Genomic DNA, 18,894 nt, shown 5'->3' on the forward strand with positions numbered 1-18,894 from the left:
TTTTATTCTAGCAATTCACTGATTGAGACCAACTGAGAGGGGCTAGTATACTTTTGCCAGTGTTTGGGACTGTGCAGACAGACAGGGTGAGAGTGCTGGAAAAAACTCTGTGTGTACTGTAAGGGCAAAGAATTCTTCATCTTCTGCATTCCGTAGTGTGAATGTTTATATAGCTAATCCGGTTTCAAGAAGATTAGATGCAAGTAGGTAGGTAACTTCTTTTTTTTTTTTAAGAGTTTGTGGAGTTCTTATGTTACAGGATCATTTCAGTCAGTGTGAACTAATACCAGAGTTTGAAATGGGTGCTTAAAATAAACATCAGCTACTAAAAGTTACAAAAACGTTCTATTTTTACAGCACAGAAAAGTTAATTCAAGGTGTAGAAGAAGATATCGAACGTGAAAAGGTTGTAGCAGATGACATAATAAAAGACATGTCACAGGAAAATCAAGCTAAATATATGGAGATGAAGGCTGCAAATGAAAAACTTTCCCAGGTTTGTTTGTTTCGTTGCACTTACCTAAAATATTTCTCAATCTGACTCCATTGGTTCCAGATACAATTTAAGTATTAAAGAGCTCGAGAATGGAGTAATACAATAAAAAAGCTTACTGGTATCTTAATCAATTGTAGAAGTGCCTAAAAAGCAGAGCAGTTGACTAAAATAAAATACTTTGTCTTTTTGTATTTCTTATTTTAAGAACAAATTATGTTCATAATTTTACTTTTAAATTTGGGACTGACATGCAAATATTAAAAGCCACTGTGGTGCTTAGATGTTTCATCATGTGTAAAAAGCAAGCGAAGGGGAAAAACAAACCCAGAATTTTTTGTAGTTCAGTTGAGTAGAAAGTTTTCTTCCTGCATACAAAAGTGAATCAGATGGGTGTTTTTGTTGTTGTTCTTGTACATTTCAATGTATCAGAAAAATGAACTGGGCTTTGTAAAATCTTTGTGACTTTGCTAACAAAAGCAGTAAGATTTCTAGGTTCTGGGGTCTGGGATCATGCAACTTCAGGCATGTGATCTTCGAAGTTTTCTTTGTATAGTCACAGCAAGATAGGCATCTTTTGAGGCAAGTGCTTCCCAGCTGTCTTAGAATGAGCAAAATCACTTGTCAGAGCCTACCTTTCTCTTTCTCTTTCTGGACTGTGAAGAAACTGTGGTGACTAGTTCAGATTTTAAATCTGATTTTAAACTTCTGAAGTAGAAATGATAAATTCCACCCTCTTTACTGATTTTAAGAAAAGCAATGTAGTTATAGCCCAACTGGAAGTGACTGTGATAAGAGTTTATTGGAAAGATTGGATTCTGAAAGTAAATGGGTATTATATCTGAGTTACTTGAAGAAGCTGGATACAGTCTTGTCTTTTAAATTTTTAAGAGCAGCAATGAGATTTTTTACAGCATTTTATAAATACTGAGTTGCAGAACAAATAAGTAAACTCATCGAGTAGTATTTTTAATCTGAATTTTGCATTTTTTTCCTCTTTAGGAATTGGTTGTTCAACAGCAGGAATTGGATGCACTAAATGTAAAGGAGGAGTCTTTAAGAGCTGTATGTATGATAACAAGCGGTCTCCATACCAGTCTTCACTGAACTCTAGAGTAAAAAACAATACAGTGGAAAAATACCTATAATCTTGCTCCTTCCATTTTCACATACTGTAGGATCATGCCCTAGAGGCAAACTGTCTCTCTGCTTTACACCAGTAATTTCTAATCAGTTTTGGCTAAAAATTGCGTTTGCTAGATGCCAAGTACAAAATTTTGATAGCGTTAGTGAGGTTTCTTAGGATAAAAGGATTTATGAGCTGAAACATAGTTGTGTATATTTTCAGCAAGTCTACTTTTCAAATACTACCAGAATTTTTTCCTGTCCTTTTGAATACTCTATATAGTTTGTGATCCCCTGGAAATGATGAAGTAGTAAATCTACTCAGAAAATTAGCCTTAGGATGAACTCATAAAGCAAGAGATATTCCATTCCAGAAAGGGCAATATTGAAAATATGATTATAAAGTTTATTGTTTATACTGTCTCTGTACTGTTTGTAACAAATAAGCTTCACTTTGAATATATGCATAAGTGTTGCTTAACTAAAGCATAATTTCTGCAATGCTGTCTTGCAATCTGAAAATAGCTAGTAGGTTTTTGCTTTTCCCAATAGGAAATAACGCACTCTCAGGTGAAACAGGAGGCTGTACAGCTGTATGAAAAGCTCCATGAGCTTGAGGAACGTCGAGATCAAATGGTTGCTGAGGATAAGAACATGGAATCTCCACAGGAGGAAAGAGAGAGATTACTAAAGCAGGCAAGAACATAATATTTTATCATGTAAAAGATTCTCTGAGTCATTATTTTAAGGGATGATAATATTTGACAATACTTGAGTTTGAATCTTGCCTTTATTTGCTCTTTGAGCAGCACAAATCATCTGAAATTTAGGACAGTTATTAAAGTGGCTGGATCAGATATTTCAGGTTCAGCCAAAACAAAATTTGCACAATCAGCTTTTCAGCTGGTTGATTGTTCCAATTCATCAGTCCTGTTGGTATGGCAAAAATGGTCTTATTGAACAATTCTGTAACATAGCTCCAGATAGTATCCTTGCAGGATACTGAGCAGATGTACTAATCCACGAACAATTTTAGCTACTTTACAAGGGTATATACTGTATTATGTAGCTATCCATAGATACTGTATGGATTATTGAACCGAACAACACTGATGAGTGTGTCTGATTTTTAAAATGTGTATTGAGAAAGTAGGACATTTTGATGACTTAACGCTTAAATCATACCACTTTTCACTGAAGAGCTGTTTTTGGACAATGTGACAGCAAGTTTGTGATTTCATACGCTGAGTTTCTATTCCCTATATACTGAATTAAGAAATCTTTTTTGATTTTCCTTTTTTCATTTGTAGATTTTATTTCCTGTCTTGAAGTTGTTATACTTTTTTATAGGTTAAGGATGATAGTCAAGAAATAGCAAGCATGGAGAGACAGTGAGTAATCCTATTGTACTGTTGCTAAAAATTACATTTACACCCTGAAGACGCATAGTTTAATTCTATCACGTATTGCTGTGGTCTTTTAGAACATCGCCACATTTTCAAGCCTCTGCTAGTGTTAACCTTCCACAGAGAATAGAATAAATTTTTCTGTTTCAGCTAAATAATTTTTATAGTGATAGGACATTGCAATCTGCATAATAAGGTGCTTCCTGTCCTTATGAACATGCCATGAGAATATAAACTGGTAATTGCACAGATGTAAACTACTTTATGGCTGAAGAAGACACTCATCCCTAAGAGCCACTCATCTGGGACATGAAGCTGAGCCTGTATTTGCTGCAGTCACATTTTGAAGAGTTTGTTATGCCTTCTTAAAACATGAGTTACAAAGTTGCTTACAGAAAGTTCAATTCTAAAGAGTAACAGGGCATTGCTTGGTTCTTGGGTAGTGGTCCTTTCTGAAGATGTGCTAGAGACTCTGGTAAATGTTACAATAATAGTAAGAAGTGGGGGAGGGGAGCAGAATAAAACACTACAGTATTTTTGTGATTTTGAGCCTTTTGATTTCTCTCTCTTTACAGAAGAATTGAGATAATTCCTGAAATCTCCTAGAAACCATTTTAATTTTTTTTTAAACTGTATTCCCAACTGTAATAAATTTTTTAACTTTTACTGCATTTTTGATTGGATAGTAAGTTGCTTAACATAATTTTTGGAAAGAAACAGTAACAGTGAATTATATTTGAGAATTTACATAGCAGTGTTTTTAAGGTAATTTCCTTCCTCACTTTGATTGATTATGTAACACAGTGGTTTTTTTCTTGACAATTTCTTAATGGATTTTAATGAACATGTAGGCAATTTTTAAGGAATACCATTCCTTTTGTAGTTTACCAATTATGTTGTAGCTCTGCAAAGCTGTATAGCAACCAGCAGAGGAACCTGTTGAGTAAGGTAAGAACTACTGATGACTCAACGAAAAATGCTTTTATTGAAAAAGAGCAGCAGTACTTTTGTTTAATAGATATAGGGAGTAAAGTGACAGGTAGTTTACATATAACTTTTATAATAACAGCAATCGTCTTGATACTCTTTTGGTTTTGATAAACTTAGGTTTGCCATTTTTATTTTTGATTTTGCTCTCCATTTTTGTCTAAAACCAAAGCACATTTTTAACCCTGGATTTCATTATCTGTTTGTCAGGCTGACAGAAATAAAAGAAAGAACAAACCATTTTAAAAAGGTCATTCAACGACTTGATCTGGATCTGGAGAATCATCAAGGTAATACGACTATGGTTGTAAAAGACTATGCAGAGCTGTATCTGTTCATACTATAACACATATTGTTACTGACATTAGTTGCTTGAAAATTTTAGGCTTATGCAAATGTCCATTATTCACCATCAGAAGAAGGTTTTGTGTCTGGGGTACAGGCTCCTCTGTTCAGTTATGAGAAATAGGGAGTATCCTCCTTTAGCAGCATGTTCATCAGGTTCATATTGATTAGTAAATATACCCTATAAAATAATATTACGTCTGTCTGGTTTTCTGTCCAAAATTTATCTTTAGGACTACTTGAGAAATAGAAGTTTCTTTTACTGGCAGCATTGCAGAACCAGCTCAGCTTTAGAAAAGCTTTTATTTATTTTACCTTTTGCATGATCTGATACACTGTTAGTGAATGTCGAATTGAGAATGTTTAATGATAATGTGTAAAGCAGACAGAATTCAGTATGCTTTTTTTTAATGTGTCTTTGAAACTTCTTGGGTTGATCTTTGCAAAAAGAGGTTGGGAGCTGCCTAGAAATGGCATTAGCTTAGAAACTTACCTCCAGCAAACACCTGCTGTAGTACGTTAGGCTGTTAGTTTGGGATTTGTCCTCGCACTGAGAAAGTAACTTGGTTTGAGCATAGGCCCTCAACAGCTGCAGAAGAGTCTCCTAAAAATGGCAATTCATCCCACAGAAGGCATTCTTCTAAACAAGGAATCTTGTTTACATAGGAGTTACAGAAATATGTGCATACATTCTGGAAAACTTTGTAACAAGTTCTTTAGATTCTACAGGACTGATGAATGAATGTGTTGTGTCCTTTTTACTTTATACCTTCTCTCATACGATCAGTGCAGAATTTAGCTGTAGATTTCTTCAAGATGAACATATATTTCTAAAATTGACCTTAAACAAATGTTTGATATATGTTTCTTATCTTTTGTATTACAAAAAATTTCATACTTCTCTGGATAAGTAATTATTTTTGTGCAAATTTATTAAGAATGTTTTATTAGCTTTCTTGCTTCCAGATAATATGATTACCAACTTTACTATTCTGCTTTAATTTTTCCTGTTTGTTTGGTTTGCAACTCTTTTTTTGTATCTTTGGACAAATGCAGAAGGTAAGAAATGAGTCACTTTTCACACTTCATAGTTAATTTACACATGCAGTCAGTCATTGCTGGACTGTTATGTCTTTCACTGTTTTAGAAGAAGACCTCTGTTGAAGAAGAGGATTTAAAGCGTATTTAGGAGAAAGCACATGTTCTCTGACAACACATCAGGAACAGTCAGGATAATAAAGTTACCTCGTGGTATAATACAGAAGCAATTATATGTGTTGGTACAACATAGAGGGAATAAAGAAGATATTCATAAGGAGTAGCTTTAAGACACAGAAATATAAACTCCTAATGCCCTCTTCTCTAGTGAATGGAGAGAGAATCCCAGGGGGCCATTCATACTTCTGCTCTGAATCTGCATCTTGGTTTGTCCTTGAAATTTCCGTCCTCCCTCCCTACCCAGTCAGCTTACTTTTGGCTTAGTATTTAAAGTGTTTATTACAAAGCATTCCCAAAACTTCAGTTCCCAAAGTTTTTTAGTGAAATTTAAGGTAAAATAGTTGGGGGGACGGTGACGGGACTACAACTAAAGATTTTTTTTATATTTCAGATGAATATTTCAGTGCTAGGAACATTTTTGAGCAGGAAAAACAAAATAAACAGACCATAAATGGAAATAGCTATTTTTAGTTTTCACTTAACAAAATCTAAATAAGTAAAGAATTCACCCACTTATTATATATTCCATATATTAGCAGTTACTTTTGACTGATTAGTCAAAATCAATGTTAACTCATAATGGAGTAGGTTTAACGCTTCACAAATTGCTTGAGATGGTGAAATATTGATGTAATAATACCATATTTTACAGAAAACATCTGTAAAGACGTTTTAACGGTTCTGGTCTTTGTTTCAAGTGGGTTTTTTTTTTCTTTAAACACTTGGCGGATCATGTAGCTTTCTGTTTCATGACTCACTGTAACTAGACTTTTTAAGAGTAGAACAGGCTGAGTTATTAAGTATCGGAGACTTAAATGAAAGAGAGAGTCCATCAAGGAGCAAAGCCACAGCTGCAAGGAAGCTGAAGCAGAATCACAGTCCCTTAGGGGCCCACAAGTGTTATTGTTTGTATATACTAGATAAAAAGGAAAGCATGAGGGTATACAAGTAAAAAGACCTGGAGAAATTTTTTTACTCAGTTATATCTGTATCTACTTCATTCTTTTTCTTTGTATTCTTTACAGTTACAACATTATGCTGAAAATTTATCAATGACCAGGACTCAAACAATTAAAAATTTAGGTGCTTGAAACTTAAAATTATTCTTAGGAGCTGAATTGTCTCACCTTCTCAAAACTTGTGACAAATATATCAGGTCTCCCACTTGACTAGTACATTTTATTTAAGAGCTATTTATAATCCGTAGCTGGATTTAAAGATGGAGTGTATTATGTATTGTATATTATTCATTACGCCTAGTACCACTATAAAGAATGTGTATGGAAATGTTCTTTTAAACTTAATTTTAGAAAGCTTTCTGTGCATTTTATTTTCCTACACCATTGCTTGTACAGTTTTCCTGTTTATTTCCCTGAGATTGTCACACTGCATACAAGCTGCATAACTTTATGAAAGTCCTTTCTAATAGGTGAAAGTGACATTGAAATGGCCCATACGTTAGAGAGAGCCATAGAAACTTTTAACTAACCATTGTGCCGAAATATACAAAAGCATTTGTTCTCTATTATTGAAATTCACTGAAAGTTTTTGTGAGCTTCCTTTGTTCAAACTAATTTTTATCCCACTCATATTTAAAATTCTAACCTCTAAAAGGATCTACAAATTGCATTGAGACTGATTTATTAACCTAATTATATCTCTTTTTTTTTTAATATGAAATTGTGTATGACGTAGTGGAAGTGACTACTTTAAATGACATGGGATGAGTCCTGTAGTTTCTAGGCATGTTAAAACTGATATTTTGCCTACCTAAAGGAATCCAGAACTGAGCTATTATAAATTTAAATCACTGTACATCTCTTGCAGGAGAAGAAAATTGGAAATACAAGGAGCTGAAGAAGAGGGAAGAAAGCATGGACTGTAAGTTTTTTAATAGACTTTAATCTAATTCCACAAAAATACAGATTTTCTTTTATTGTTAACACTCGGTTTATTTAGACCTGAAAAGAACTGATGTCCTGATACTTGCATAAAGTTTCTGCAGTGTACCTCAAGACAAGATAATTGATATCTTAGGACTTAGAGGACAATCACAAATATTTGGAGCTTCTTTCAAGGCTGTTCATAAAACATCAAAAGTCTTAGGAACACAGCTTTATTTTATGAAAGCAAGACAGAAATTAATTTTGACATAATTTAAATAGAAGGTATATAAAACCATCTGTTCAGGTCTAATTAAAAGCAGAAGTTCAAAATGGACAACTGTAGACATCACATAATTCATTAAAACTACGGCTTCTTGTATCTGTTTATTCAAGATGAATGCTCCTGAAGCTTTCTTCCATATTACAAGGTTCTAATGTTTTAGAGACTTCATCAGCAACTAAAAGAGGATGAAAACAGAACTGTTTTTATAATATACCCTATTGCTAGTATAGGTCGGCAGCTTACAAAAAAAGTTGGTCTGTTACTCAGTGAAACGGGAAAATGATCAATAAATATGCTATGAAGGCCAAAGTGTATATTATGTTTTTGTAACAGTGTTCTCTAAAATTGTTCCATATAACTTAGGGCTACCATGATACTGAAAGAAAGGTCTCAGCTGGCAGTAAAGGAAGATGGATAAGAATGTACTTCAAGAGTTTCTGCATTTTCAAATGAGCTGATTTCCTGAGAAGTAGAAGGGCTTGGTCTTGATTTTCAGTACAAATACCAACCATGAAAAATGGGGCTTCGTGATCCTGACTATTTGGGTTTTGACTCTGCTTTTGCCTTTCATCAGAGGGTATTGATGGAGTAGCAAGAGGTGTTTGAGATTACCTGAGAGATTTGGGGGAACATGCAGGAGTGTTAAAGCTGGGAAAAGAGCAAATATGGTACCTGTCTTAAAAAAGAGGAGCCAGGGAATTATAGACCAGTCAGCTTAGTATTGATTTCCGAGAAGATTGTGGAAAAAGTAAGCAAGCAAATAATTTTGTAAGCATTACAAAAACAGGAATATGAGTAACACCCGTATTGATTTGTCAAGAACAAACAACTAATTTCCTTCTTTGACAGAACAATAGTGCAGAATAAAGGAGGAGCAACAGGTGACATAATTTAACTTCAACACATCTTCTACTGCTGTCTCATGTTTTTAGAAGCAAGCTAGGGAAATATTGTCTGTTATTAACTGTGCATTTGATGAAAAAAATATTGATTGTGAAGGATTCACTGCCAGGATGAAAGGATGTATTGAGTAGAGTTTTGCTGTGTGTTGCATGTTCAGGTCAGTCAATATTTTCATTGGTCAGTTGGATGACAGGAGAGAGTTTCACAGAAAATACTACATTGGAAGAACTGAAATCATGTTGGAGGACAGGGTTAGAGTTCAAAATACTTATGGGAGATTAGAAAAGAAGTACAAGAAGTTCAAAAAGGATTAAGTGTAAGTTTGTACGCTTGGACAGAGTAATCAACAGTAAGAATGCAGAGTAGGGACCAATTCTGTGGTATGGCTCAGATTTACAGTGGAAGACAGGGTGAACATGGCTTAGCAGTATCAGACTAACATGGAAGAGAAAATACCACAGCAGTAGGTATACATAGGGGTATAATTTGTCACACACATGAAGTAATCTTGTTCCCAGTGCATTGAGGAAGGCTTCAGTTGGAGTATTGTCTCTAGTTCTGCTCATAAAGAGGTTGGCAGTCCTGAAGAGAGACTGATGAGGGATGTGGAAAGCCTGACCTGCAACGAAATATTAAAGAACGAGTCTCTTACTTTAGAGATTTTATGACAGTTCGTCAAATGAGTAAAAAGACTTTCAAATAACAAGTGAATAATCTATCTCTGCATATAAATGGAGGATAGGAAAGGAGTAGTACACCAATAGTTGCAGAAAGAATTTGGGGAGAAAACCTTCCTAACATTAAAATTCACCAAGCACAGGAATAGAATGCTCAGGAGGATTGTAGCCTATCTAGCATGAGCTGTATGTAAAAAGAGTATAGACAGACATCTGAATTACTGACATACAGTTGTTTTTGTCCTGGAGCAAGAGAATTAATTAGATGACCTCTTGCAGTCTCTTCCATTCAATTTTTTATGAATCTCTGAAACACATAGCACTCAAATGAAACAAGGTCAGTCAGACAGGTGTGAAGAAGAGGAGAGTTGTCTGCAGGAAAACAATGAGATAAGATGTAAATATGGACCTTGTTTAATGTTTTCAAATAAATGCAAAGAAGGTTTGAAAAAATAAAAATACCTTAAAAGGTCCAGAATACCAAAGGAAAGGAGAAAAACACTAGTCAAGTCATGCAGGTAGGATTCTTAGGTCCTAATTTCACAGTATCAGGCTCAGTTTTATAAAGCTATGTAAAGTACTTTAGTTTTGTTCTTGGTTTATGTTTATGAATTTGTGAGAATGCTTTTATTTCATGAAGGTGCTTTTATTTCACTCCTCTGCCTTCCCTACGTATATCCTTTGGAAGATTCAGTATCCTCATTGCCTACAGCTTCCTTGAAAGCAAATGAATAGGTTTATCAAGATACTGCAATCAACAGTTAAGGCCTCTTGCTAAGTTGCATGAAAATAAATGGCATCATCTGTTATATCAAAAATAAGTGGCTCAGACTGCAAGAGGTTAATGAAGCATTTGATCACCACTAGAGCACTGAACAGCTAAATGTGGTTGTGAGTTTTGTGTTAGGTTATCTGAGTGATTCTCTTTGTAAGAATTACCAACTTAATTTTTCTAAACAAAAAAGGAAAAAATGTCTCAAATGTTTTAAACACAAAACTGTAAGCAAAAATTTCAGTACTAATACTTTCCTTACTGTCTTTCCCTTAGTTCTGTTTTACTCAGATACTTTTTTAGTGTAGAAAATTCCTGTTTGTATTTCACAGCAACATATAGTATGAAATATTCAGTAAGCCCTTCGAGGATAGAGCTCTTTTCATTGTTGTTCCTCTTACTAAAGTAAACTTGTGCTATCTTTAAGGTAGCACAAGTTCATTCTGAAGGAAAAGAATATCACAAAGAGAAAATAAATCTTCCCTTTCTAAGGATAGCTTCATTTGCAGCCTGGAGACTTGAGAAAAACAGGCCTGGAAATGACATTATTCAGGACTTGTACTTGAGTAGCTTTTTTTCCAATTGCAGGCTGTTTAAGCTTTGGTTTTCACTGTGTTTCTGGTTACTAGTTCTGGTGACTAGTTCACAGCAATGTTGGCAAAAGGTAAACCTTCCTATATTCTTGCCAGAATATATACAATATGTATATATTGTATATATATATGTATATACATATATATATTCTATACATTCTATATGTATATGTTCTATACAGTTACTAGTCAGTGTCAAGTGGACCAAAACTTTATTTCAACTTGTAGAGCCAGCTGAGTCTGCATCAAAACTAGTCATTGTTTTCAGCAATCAGCTGTGCACATTACAAGTGTGCTGTCTAATGCCATTTGTTGACCTCTAAGAATTCCGAGTGTCTTTCATCCTAAAACCTCTGCCTCACAGATGGTCTTTGTAGTATCTTAGTATTGTCCCCTGCCTCCCAATAATGCCTGTTTTGCACTCTAAAAGTTTTAGAAGCTGTACTCTGTGAAGCACCTCTGTTAAGTCTCATGGACAGCGTTGCAGATGATATCAGAGATTACAGTAGGTTTATTATCCATAAATGTTTTATTAGTAAAGAATAATAAAATCAGGTATTTTTTTTAAAATCCTGGATAGTCTGGGATCCACAGTTCTCTAGTCGGTTCCCATCCCTTCAGGATTTGCCGGTATTTTCATTAAGTAGTCTTCTGTCTTCTTTCTGTCTTCCCAAATAATCCATCTTGAATTTACTATTATTTAGTTCTTGTTGCTCAGACAAGCACTTCTCCCCTTTTTCATCCAGCTAGAAAGTCTGCAAATACATTTCCTAGGTGCTCCTGTTTCAGGAGTTTTTCAAAAAGCTGTGTTTCAGGAGGAGACCCAATAGGAGGGGGATGATCATAATTTATGGCCCTGAGTGGCATCTGGATGGACCTCTGACTGTCATGTGCTGTGCCCGGCACCCTTTTTCAGTATGTCTGTCATCAGAAATACCATGTATTATGCCTAGGACACAAATAGAGAGTTCATACCACCATTGCAACTGTCTTGTCAGATTCAGTTGGACACTTATTAGAGTGGACATAAATTAGAGGTGAAGCAAAGGGGCATCATACAGAAAGAAAGAGATGGTACCAGGTGAATATCGGTCTCAGGTCCTTAGCAGTGTTTGGCATTTAGTCTAGGCCATTACAGATAGTTAAGGCACCTTTTTCCTTTCTTTAGTAGCCCATTTTGATAGCTTTCAGAAAAACGAAGACCAACAGCTTCTGGGACAAGCATTCAGAAAGGTGTCAGAAATGATGATGGAACTCCTTTCTCCTTGCGTGGCAGCCCTCACCTAAACAGCACCCAGGAAAGTGGTGACCTCATGTCATTAATCAGTCAAATATGTGTCTCTGGAAAAATTTCTCTTTCTGTCCTCTTATTCATTCCAACCCTTAAGCTGACAAGTTTCAAGGACTCTACCACCTGTCACTGAAATGAATCTTAATTTATTAATCTTAGAGTAACCTGTGTGAAATTGTACGATTTATCAATTTAATACAGAGTTTTGACTGGAAGCAATGAGGATGTGTGCTGTAGCCAAGAAAATAGAAGCCTGCTTTATCATGTTTATTCATCTCTAGATTTTCTTGAGACTTTTGAAGAGGTGAAGAACCAAGAGTTGGAACGAAAGGCCCAAATAGAAGCCAACATTGTTGCACTTCTGGAGCACTCAAGCAGGGTAAGTGCATTTCCCTCCTCCTGTGGCAAGCTAGTTGTTCAGAAGCATAGAACAGGAGAGTGAATGGATAAAAAGGGTGGTGAGTTTTTATATATTACTCAGTATCTGCATAATAATCTCTTCAGGGGATTAAACATTAAACCATATACAGCTGTAGTTAACAAAAGAAAAAAAAGAAAGATTTGTTTAATTTCTCTTTCTGGGGAAAGGGCTCTGAGTATTAGGTAATACTTGTGACCAGAATAAAAGAAACGTTTGCATAATTGCTGTAACTTGTCATCACTGAACTTGTCGTTATGGCTATAATGAACGTTATTTCATTTCTGATAAATGTTTCAGAATACTGCAAATAAAACTGCTTCAATATTTTGTTTACCTAAAGTCTGCAAATCTCAGTCCATGGGTAGGCTGTCTCTGCTGTTATGTAACTATTGTGATCGTCTCTCTGATCTACTAAAATTATGTCCAGAATACAATTGTATTACTGTGTAATATTTAATGTAACCACTTTAGAAATTGTTCCCATTTGCAATCTGCCATCTTTTCACACTTTCAGAAAATTTTTTCTTTTAACATTTTTTGTTTCCACGGGTTTTTTTATCTTGCAGAAATCTTTCAGCTGAGTAATTCTTTGATTATGTCATCACTTTGTGTTCTAACTCTTTCAGTATGGTATACCATAAGGTATATTTTAGGCAATGACAGTTACTTTAGAAGAGATTAATGTGTGACAGTTTATACTTGCTGCATTTTTGTTTCATCTTCACTGGCACAGTACATCTTTTATCAAAACTTGGTAGAATGAAAATTGTTTACATTTAAATCACTTCAGATTATTTTCAGAAATTTCAGTCTTTGTAGTATGAAAGGCAAATAAAAGACAGTATAATAGGACAGAGAGTTTTCTACTTGTCCAGTGACCATTTGTTGTTTCAAAGATACAGCATGTTCTTATTATTGTTATTGGTAACACACAGAACGTGAATCATATGAAACAAATTTCATCTGTTACCAGTCAAGAGCTGAAGATTATGCAGGAAGACCTCACTTTCAAGTCAAATGAAATGCAGAAATCACAAAGCACTGCTAAAAATCTGATTACAGGTGAGTTCAGGAATGTATTTTCAAATTAATTCCTTTAAAAAATTTAAATTACCTGAGTTACTACACTATAATAACTACAAGATCAGTGATCTCCAAATATTAAAATACAGTGGCAAGTTGGCTAATTGAAACTCTTGTGCGTAACAAGTTATAGGAGTATTTCACATATTATTAGTAGTAAATGATCAGCTTCCTCGCACAGGTATACATTAAACAGATGTATTTTAATACTGGGCTACAAAGTTCTCTGAGCTGGAAGTTTGACTTTACTAATACTCACCTTGAAATAAATGTTTAATTTAAAAAGTGTTTAATAAATTGAGGTAGAGACTTCCACAGTTATCTAACTATATATAATTTGTAAATCTAGTTCTTAGTATCGCTTACGATTTGTGCTTTTCTAAAGGGGTATGTACCATGGAAGAATAACTGGCAACCACAGTGAGTAGCTCTGAAATTCTCAGGCTTTGATTCTGCAAAATGAATATTCATTTTGACTTCATTTTGGAAATGCTCAAATAATAAAATTAAGTGTAATAATCTGCAGGATCTGGCCTGTACTTTCAAAAAGCAGACAGTATTTTTCTTTCATTTCTGTAACAAGTTTCTATTTAATTCCTTATTTGCACTGCTTATAGTGGAATTGTTCTCATAATTCTAAGCCTTTACCAATATCATTATTGGATCAGCAAGCCTTTCTGTGTTTGTTTCAGTGAAAGGAGGGGGCAGGAATTAAGAATCATAAATCCTTCTGTTAGAAGGCTATTACGTCCTATACTTGGTAGTAATTTTCAAAATATGAGCCTGTGATGTAACTTCAAAGTAGTTATGTGCAAATAAGTTATTATGTGCAAAATGTTACAGAAAGTGATTGTTCTGTTGCCTTTGAACATTTAATGTTCACTCATTTGCCAATACTCATTTTGCACTTCTGGTGCAGTTTAAAAAACTGGGCCATACATTACAGGTTCAAATATGATTTTTGCTTCTTTCACGTAAACATCAATTCTTACTACTTTACAATATAAGGATGTTCTGAAGCACATAGTGCTATAGAGACATTATTGCAGGACATATTTCCTTCTTTACAAGGGGGAAGAAGGAAGTTGCAGTACATAATTTGTAGTAGATCACGTTAAGTGACTCATAGGTAAACTTCTGAAAGCAAGGAGTCACAGATACTGTAATAAATAATTTTCTTCCAGAAATACAGGGAATGTTCAGTTTGCACAGTTAAAGTTCTTCATAGTCCTTGAATTATAGCACAGTCATCTTCAGGATTCTTTTATTTTGATTAAAATCTGGATTTCCGTATTTTCTTGATGTAACAAAGATACAAAAAGTCCACCAGTGGAACCCTTAAAAAAAACTGAAGGAAAAAAAAAAAAAAAGAGAAAAAAGAAAAGGAAACCATGAAGAGTAAACAAAAGTGCTGATGGCACAGTTTCCCAGAAACATTTCCCTGGGTCACTGTAGTTTGGTCTGAGACTTTGCTACTGTGTACACAGCGCCTGCTAGACACTGCAACTTCATGGCCTATCAGAAGGAACTGGGCTGCATCCTCTTCCTGTCTCTTCCCCTAGAGAAGTGTTGAGGTTTTTTAGTTGTAAGGGTTTTTTTCATTGAGGCTGTTGCTGTATAAGGATAGAATTCACCCCTTCCAGTTTCTTCCATTTTCTCCAGAAAGTGTGGATGGATAGGAGTAGCCCATGGCGCTCTCACTGTAGCTTGTATCAGTGTATGGATAGAACAGTCTTAAGAATCCTTTCTGGTTTTTTGGCTTTTATGTTACATGATATTTTGTGTTCCATTTATGATACATGTAAAATAAATCTCTATTAGTCAGCTATGTATTATTTAAAAAAACCCCACCAAAATATAAATACTAAAACAGCTATTTAAAATTGAAAATGCTGATTAGGCCTAAATAAATCCTTAGGAAAATCTAAAGTTGTTTTCTGCTATTTCTTTCCAATTTGAATTATTATTATTTTATAATTATATTTTTTACTGGTTTTGATGTTAAAGCCCTGATTTATTGAGATTTATTTTAAGCATACTTAGCATTTATCTTTCTTTAAAACACAGTGCCGTAGGAACAAGGGAAGTAGAGCTGTGGTCTGTTCAGTTGTATTTTAGGATCTGACATTGACCAGTACCAGGAACCTCAAAGTGAAACTATGGGCAGTTATGAAATATTCTAGATACAGGGACATTGTTTTCTTAAGCCATTTAGGGTGGAAGGCAGCAAAAACATTGAATCACAAACATGCAGTGCAGTTCCAAACCTTTTATTTTTAAACTCTTCTCACCGGTAATGATAAATTTTCCTATTTATATAAATGCTCTTTGGATATACCAGACCCTTTCAGTCTTACCTTATGGAATTATGTTCCTCAGAATAATTACAAACTGTACACAAAAATTTTGTAATTTTTTTATTTTGAGGTTCCTAAAGAAATCATCAAAGCACTGTATAATAAGCCAGAAATGTTGATTAAAGGAAATATTTCGCTCTAAGAAATCAGTATATGACGTAAATACACAAGAGGATCTTGTCCTGACAGGGTTTTGATCGAGTGAGATTTTCCCAAATAATTCCACTAAGGAAGCCATACCCACAGGTTCTGAAAAGGTGACATCTCCCTCTGTCACATATGTACATCCACTCCCTTCTGCCGTGAAGATCTATACTGCCTTGGTTAAGTTGGGGGAAAATTTCCTGCCCTTTTTCCTAGTGATCAGCACAAATCTGAGTGTGTGAACAAAATACAGTCTATGCTGAGAGAAGTTTTTTGGTGCTGTCTCATCCCTCCTGGCAGCCCACTTTGGCTGGTATTTTAGAAGGTAGAAAAAAGCCCTGCATGATTTGTATCATTCTTCTGAGTTAGGCACAGCTCTGAAACATAAGGTTATGTAGCCACGTGTTTAAATGTTCAGGAATACGAGGAAAACGATGACGAGGCAGCAGGTCAGAGAGCTGTCCAAAACAAGTCTAGCCATATCTAGTCCTTCGACACTTAGGGTGGATAACTTATCCCCAAAACTGGATCAAAATGTATTTTTTATTTTGTTTACCTTTATTTTGTCCTTTCTTAAGCATCTCATGTCTGAACAGTTTAGGTCTTTATATCTATCTTCATATAAGAATCTATCCATATTTCTAACTCCTTTAATTACCTGTATCTGTTGTTTCATTGTAATGGATTGTCCAAAGTAAATGCTGTATATTATAGCACCTGCTCATTTTGTAAACTATGATAGCTCTTACTCAGTGGAGATAAGGAAGTGTTTTCCCTGCACAGAGCGAATACTTAAAGCAAGTTTGGCTATTTACTCTCATAAGACTAAGTCTAACCATATTACCAGGGGTCCTCAAACTACGGCCCGCGGGCTGGATACGGCCCCCCAGGGTCCTCAGTCCGCCCCCGGTATTTACAGACCCCCCCGCCCCCCCGCCGGGAGTTGTGGGGGGGAAACCAAGCAGCCGCAGATGGCTGCCTGCCACTGCATCTGCACCGGCCCCCTGGTTAAACAGTTTGAGGACCCCTGCCATATACACTCAACATAAATAAAAACAACATGATGCTAAAAACCTGATTTTTTTAAATTGTCTGCATTATTGCAGTCAACATTTTGTAAGGTACAACCACTGCTTTGAGACTTGAAATTGACTGATGCTATAAACAACTTTAACAAATACAAATACCTCACTGTGTTATAGAAAATCACCACATTTTCATTACTCTTGACTTGAATATAATATAGTAATTGTAATATAGGAGTCTGACTTACAGGATGATTGTGAAGATCAATTTTTTTTCTTTCATTCACATTAACATTCCCATTAATATCAAAATCAGAAAGATAAGGAGTTGTTTGTATTGTTTAAGTATAGTATAATTCTTCTATACTGGGCAGTGTATTATGAAATAAAAAGTACAGTTAATTAGAGATTGTGTATCTGGTGATCTAGAGAGTCAAAAACTGCAGATGGACCTACAGAAAATGGAACTCTTGGAGGGCAAGATGGTTGATGAACTGGCTTCTCTTAAAGACAAAACTCAACAAACAAAAATGGAGTTGGAGGTCTATAATAATTTGCCAGCTCTGAAAGCATCAGGAGAAGAGAAGAAAAAGGTAATGAAAGGAATAAAACCTTGGATTACACAAAATTTGTGTGCTTTTGAGCATCTAGTAGGGGGAAATCCAAGTCTATGACTGGGAATCCTGACTGGTAGGTGAAAACTGGGCTTGCACATCTGTGCAATGCTTCTCTAGTTATATATGTCACTTATTAAGTGTATACATGTAGCAGGCTATCAACTGCTATTCTTTTTGGTAACTTCTACAAAATTTCCCATTTATTTTAGTGATTCATCTGAACTTTTCTGCTGTAACTTACAACTACCCATAAGTCTGAACATAAAATCTAACACAGAACCCAAACAAAAAAGAAAAATCTGTCCTGAACGTATTTACTGTAGGACAGACTCCATCTAGAGCCCTTCCCATTTCGTATGTGATAAATTTCCTACAAATTCTTAATATCAGTATTACCATTTCTGGTGACGGTAAGCCTACAATCTGGTCATAACTGTTGAATATTGTCTTTAGGAGAGAGCATACCTTACTAGAGAAAAGCTATATGAATCCTTTATGTATATGATGCTCTGAAAGGAAGAATCAGTAGCATTTAGAAAGCTGAATTAATATAATTTATCTGTAGCCCACAGCAAGTTAATTCATCCGTTAATCAGTTTGTGTTGGGTTTTTTCCAACTAGAGACTCCAGGATGACAAAGAAAAATTAACAAAACATAGCCATGCTTTCAAGAAAATAGTGGAACACTTGAATACAGAGTATGAGACACTAAAGAGAGAGCTGCAAGAGAATGAGACTCATTGTCAGGTATAGCTCAAGCTAAATACAGTTGTTTCTGTCGTAGTTTCGGTTTTCTCATACACAGGAAGCATTGTATGAACAAAATCTGTTGATTTCTTCTCAGAGTTTTAAAAGTTGTGTTGTAAATGCATAGCCATATTTTCTGTTTTCAAACAAATACGATGCCGATAAATTGCTTGTAAGCTTTGGATTTCAAAGTTACTAGGCAGAAGTCTTTCTGAGCTTAAAAACTGTGTGAATCCTTTGCTGAAATATTTGTTTTAGTCTTGCTCAGAGCTCTGCCCCTTTTGCCCTTCCTTTGCTTGACAAGTTTTGAGGACCAACTTAGAAAGAAACTACAGGGGAAAAAAGTCACTACTAATTAGATAAATCTCTTTTGGTTTTAAAGCTATGGTGGTAAGTTTTTTCTTGCAACTGGTACTATTAATTCCATTTCCCTTTTTCCAGTCCTTCTGCTCCTTGGAGACCACTGAGCTTTTAGGGTTTGTTCAGACTTCTTTAAACCCAAGGAACTTTGGTATATGAGT

General features: G+C 35.1%; 1 protein-coding gene across 1 annotated transcript in view; it reads left to right on the forward strand.

The window, feature by feature from the left end:
• Positions 1-17,550, forward strand: part of IFT74 (intraflagellar transport 74) — a 31,800-nt gene extending 14,250 nt beyond the window's left edge. The window contains exons 8-16 of the mRNA XM_037372996.1: positions 358-496; positions 1,496-1,558; positions 2,171-2,314; positions 2,969-3,009; positions 4,222-4,301; positions 7,402-7,455; positions 12,261-12,358; positions 13,374-13,462; positions 17,439-17,550. Coding sequence (XP_037228893.1) covers positions 358-496; positions 1,496-1,558; positions 2,171-2,314; positions 2,969-3,009; positions 4,222-4,301; positions 7,402-7,455; positions 12,261-12,358; positions 13,374-13,421 — 667 coding nt within the window. The 3' untranslated portion in view covers positions 13,422-13,462; positions 17,439-17,550. The remainder of the gene's footprint in view (positions 1-357; positions 497-1,495; positions 1,559-2,170; positions 2,315-2,968; positions 3,010-4,221; positions 4,302-7,401; positions 7,456-12,260; positions 12,359-13,373; positions 13,463-17,438) is intronic.
• Positions 17,551-18,894: the final 1,344 nt, after the last annotated feature.

Source organism: Falco rusticolus, chromosome Z, assembly GCF_015220075.1.
Source record: "Falco rusticolus isolate bFalRus1 chromosome Z, bFalRus1.pri, whole genome shotgun sequence".
NCBI classification, from domain to species: Eukaryota; Metazoa; Chordata; class Aves; order Falconiformes; family Falconidae; genus Falco; species Falco rusticolus.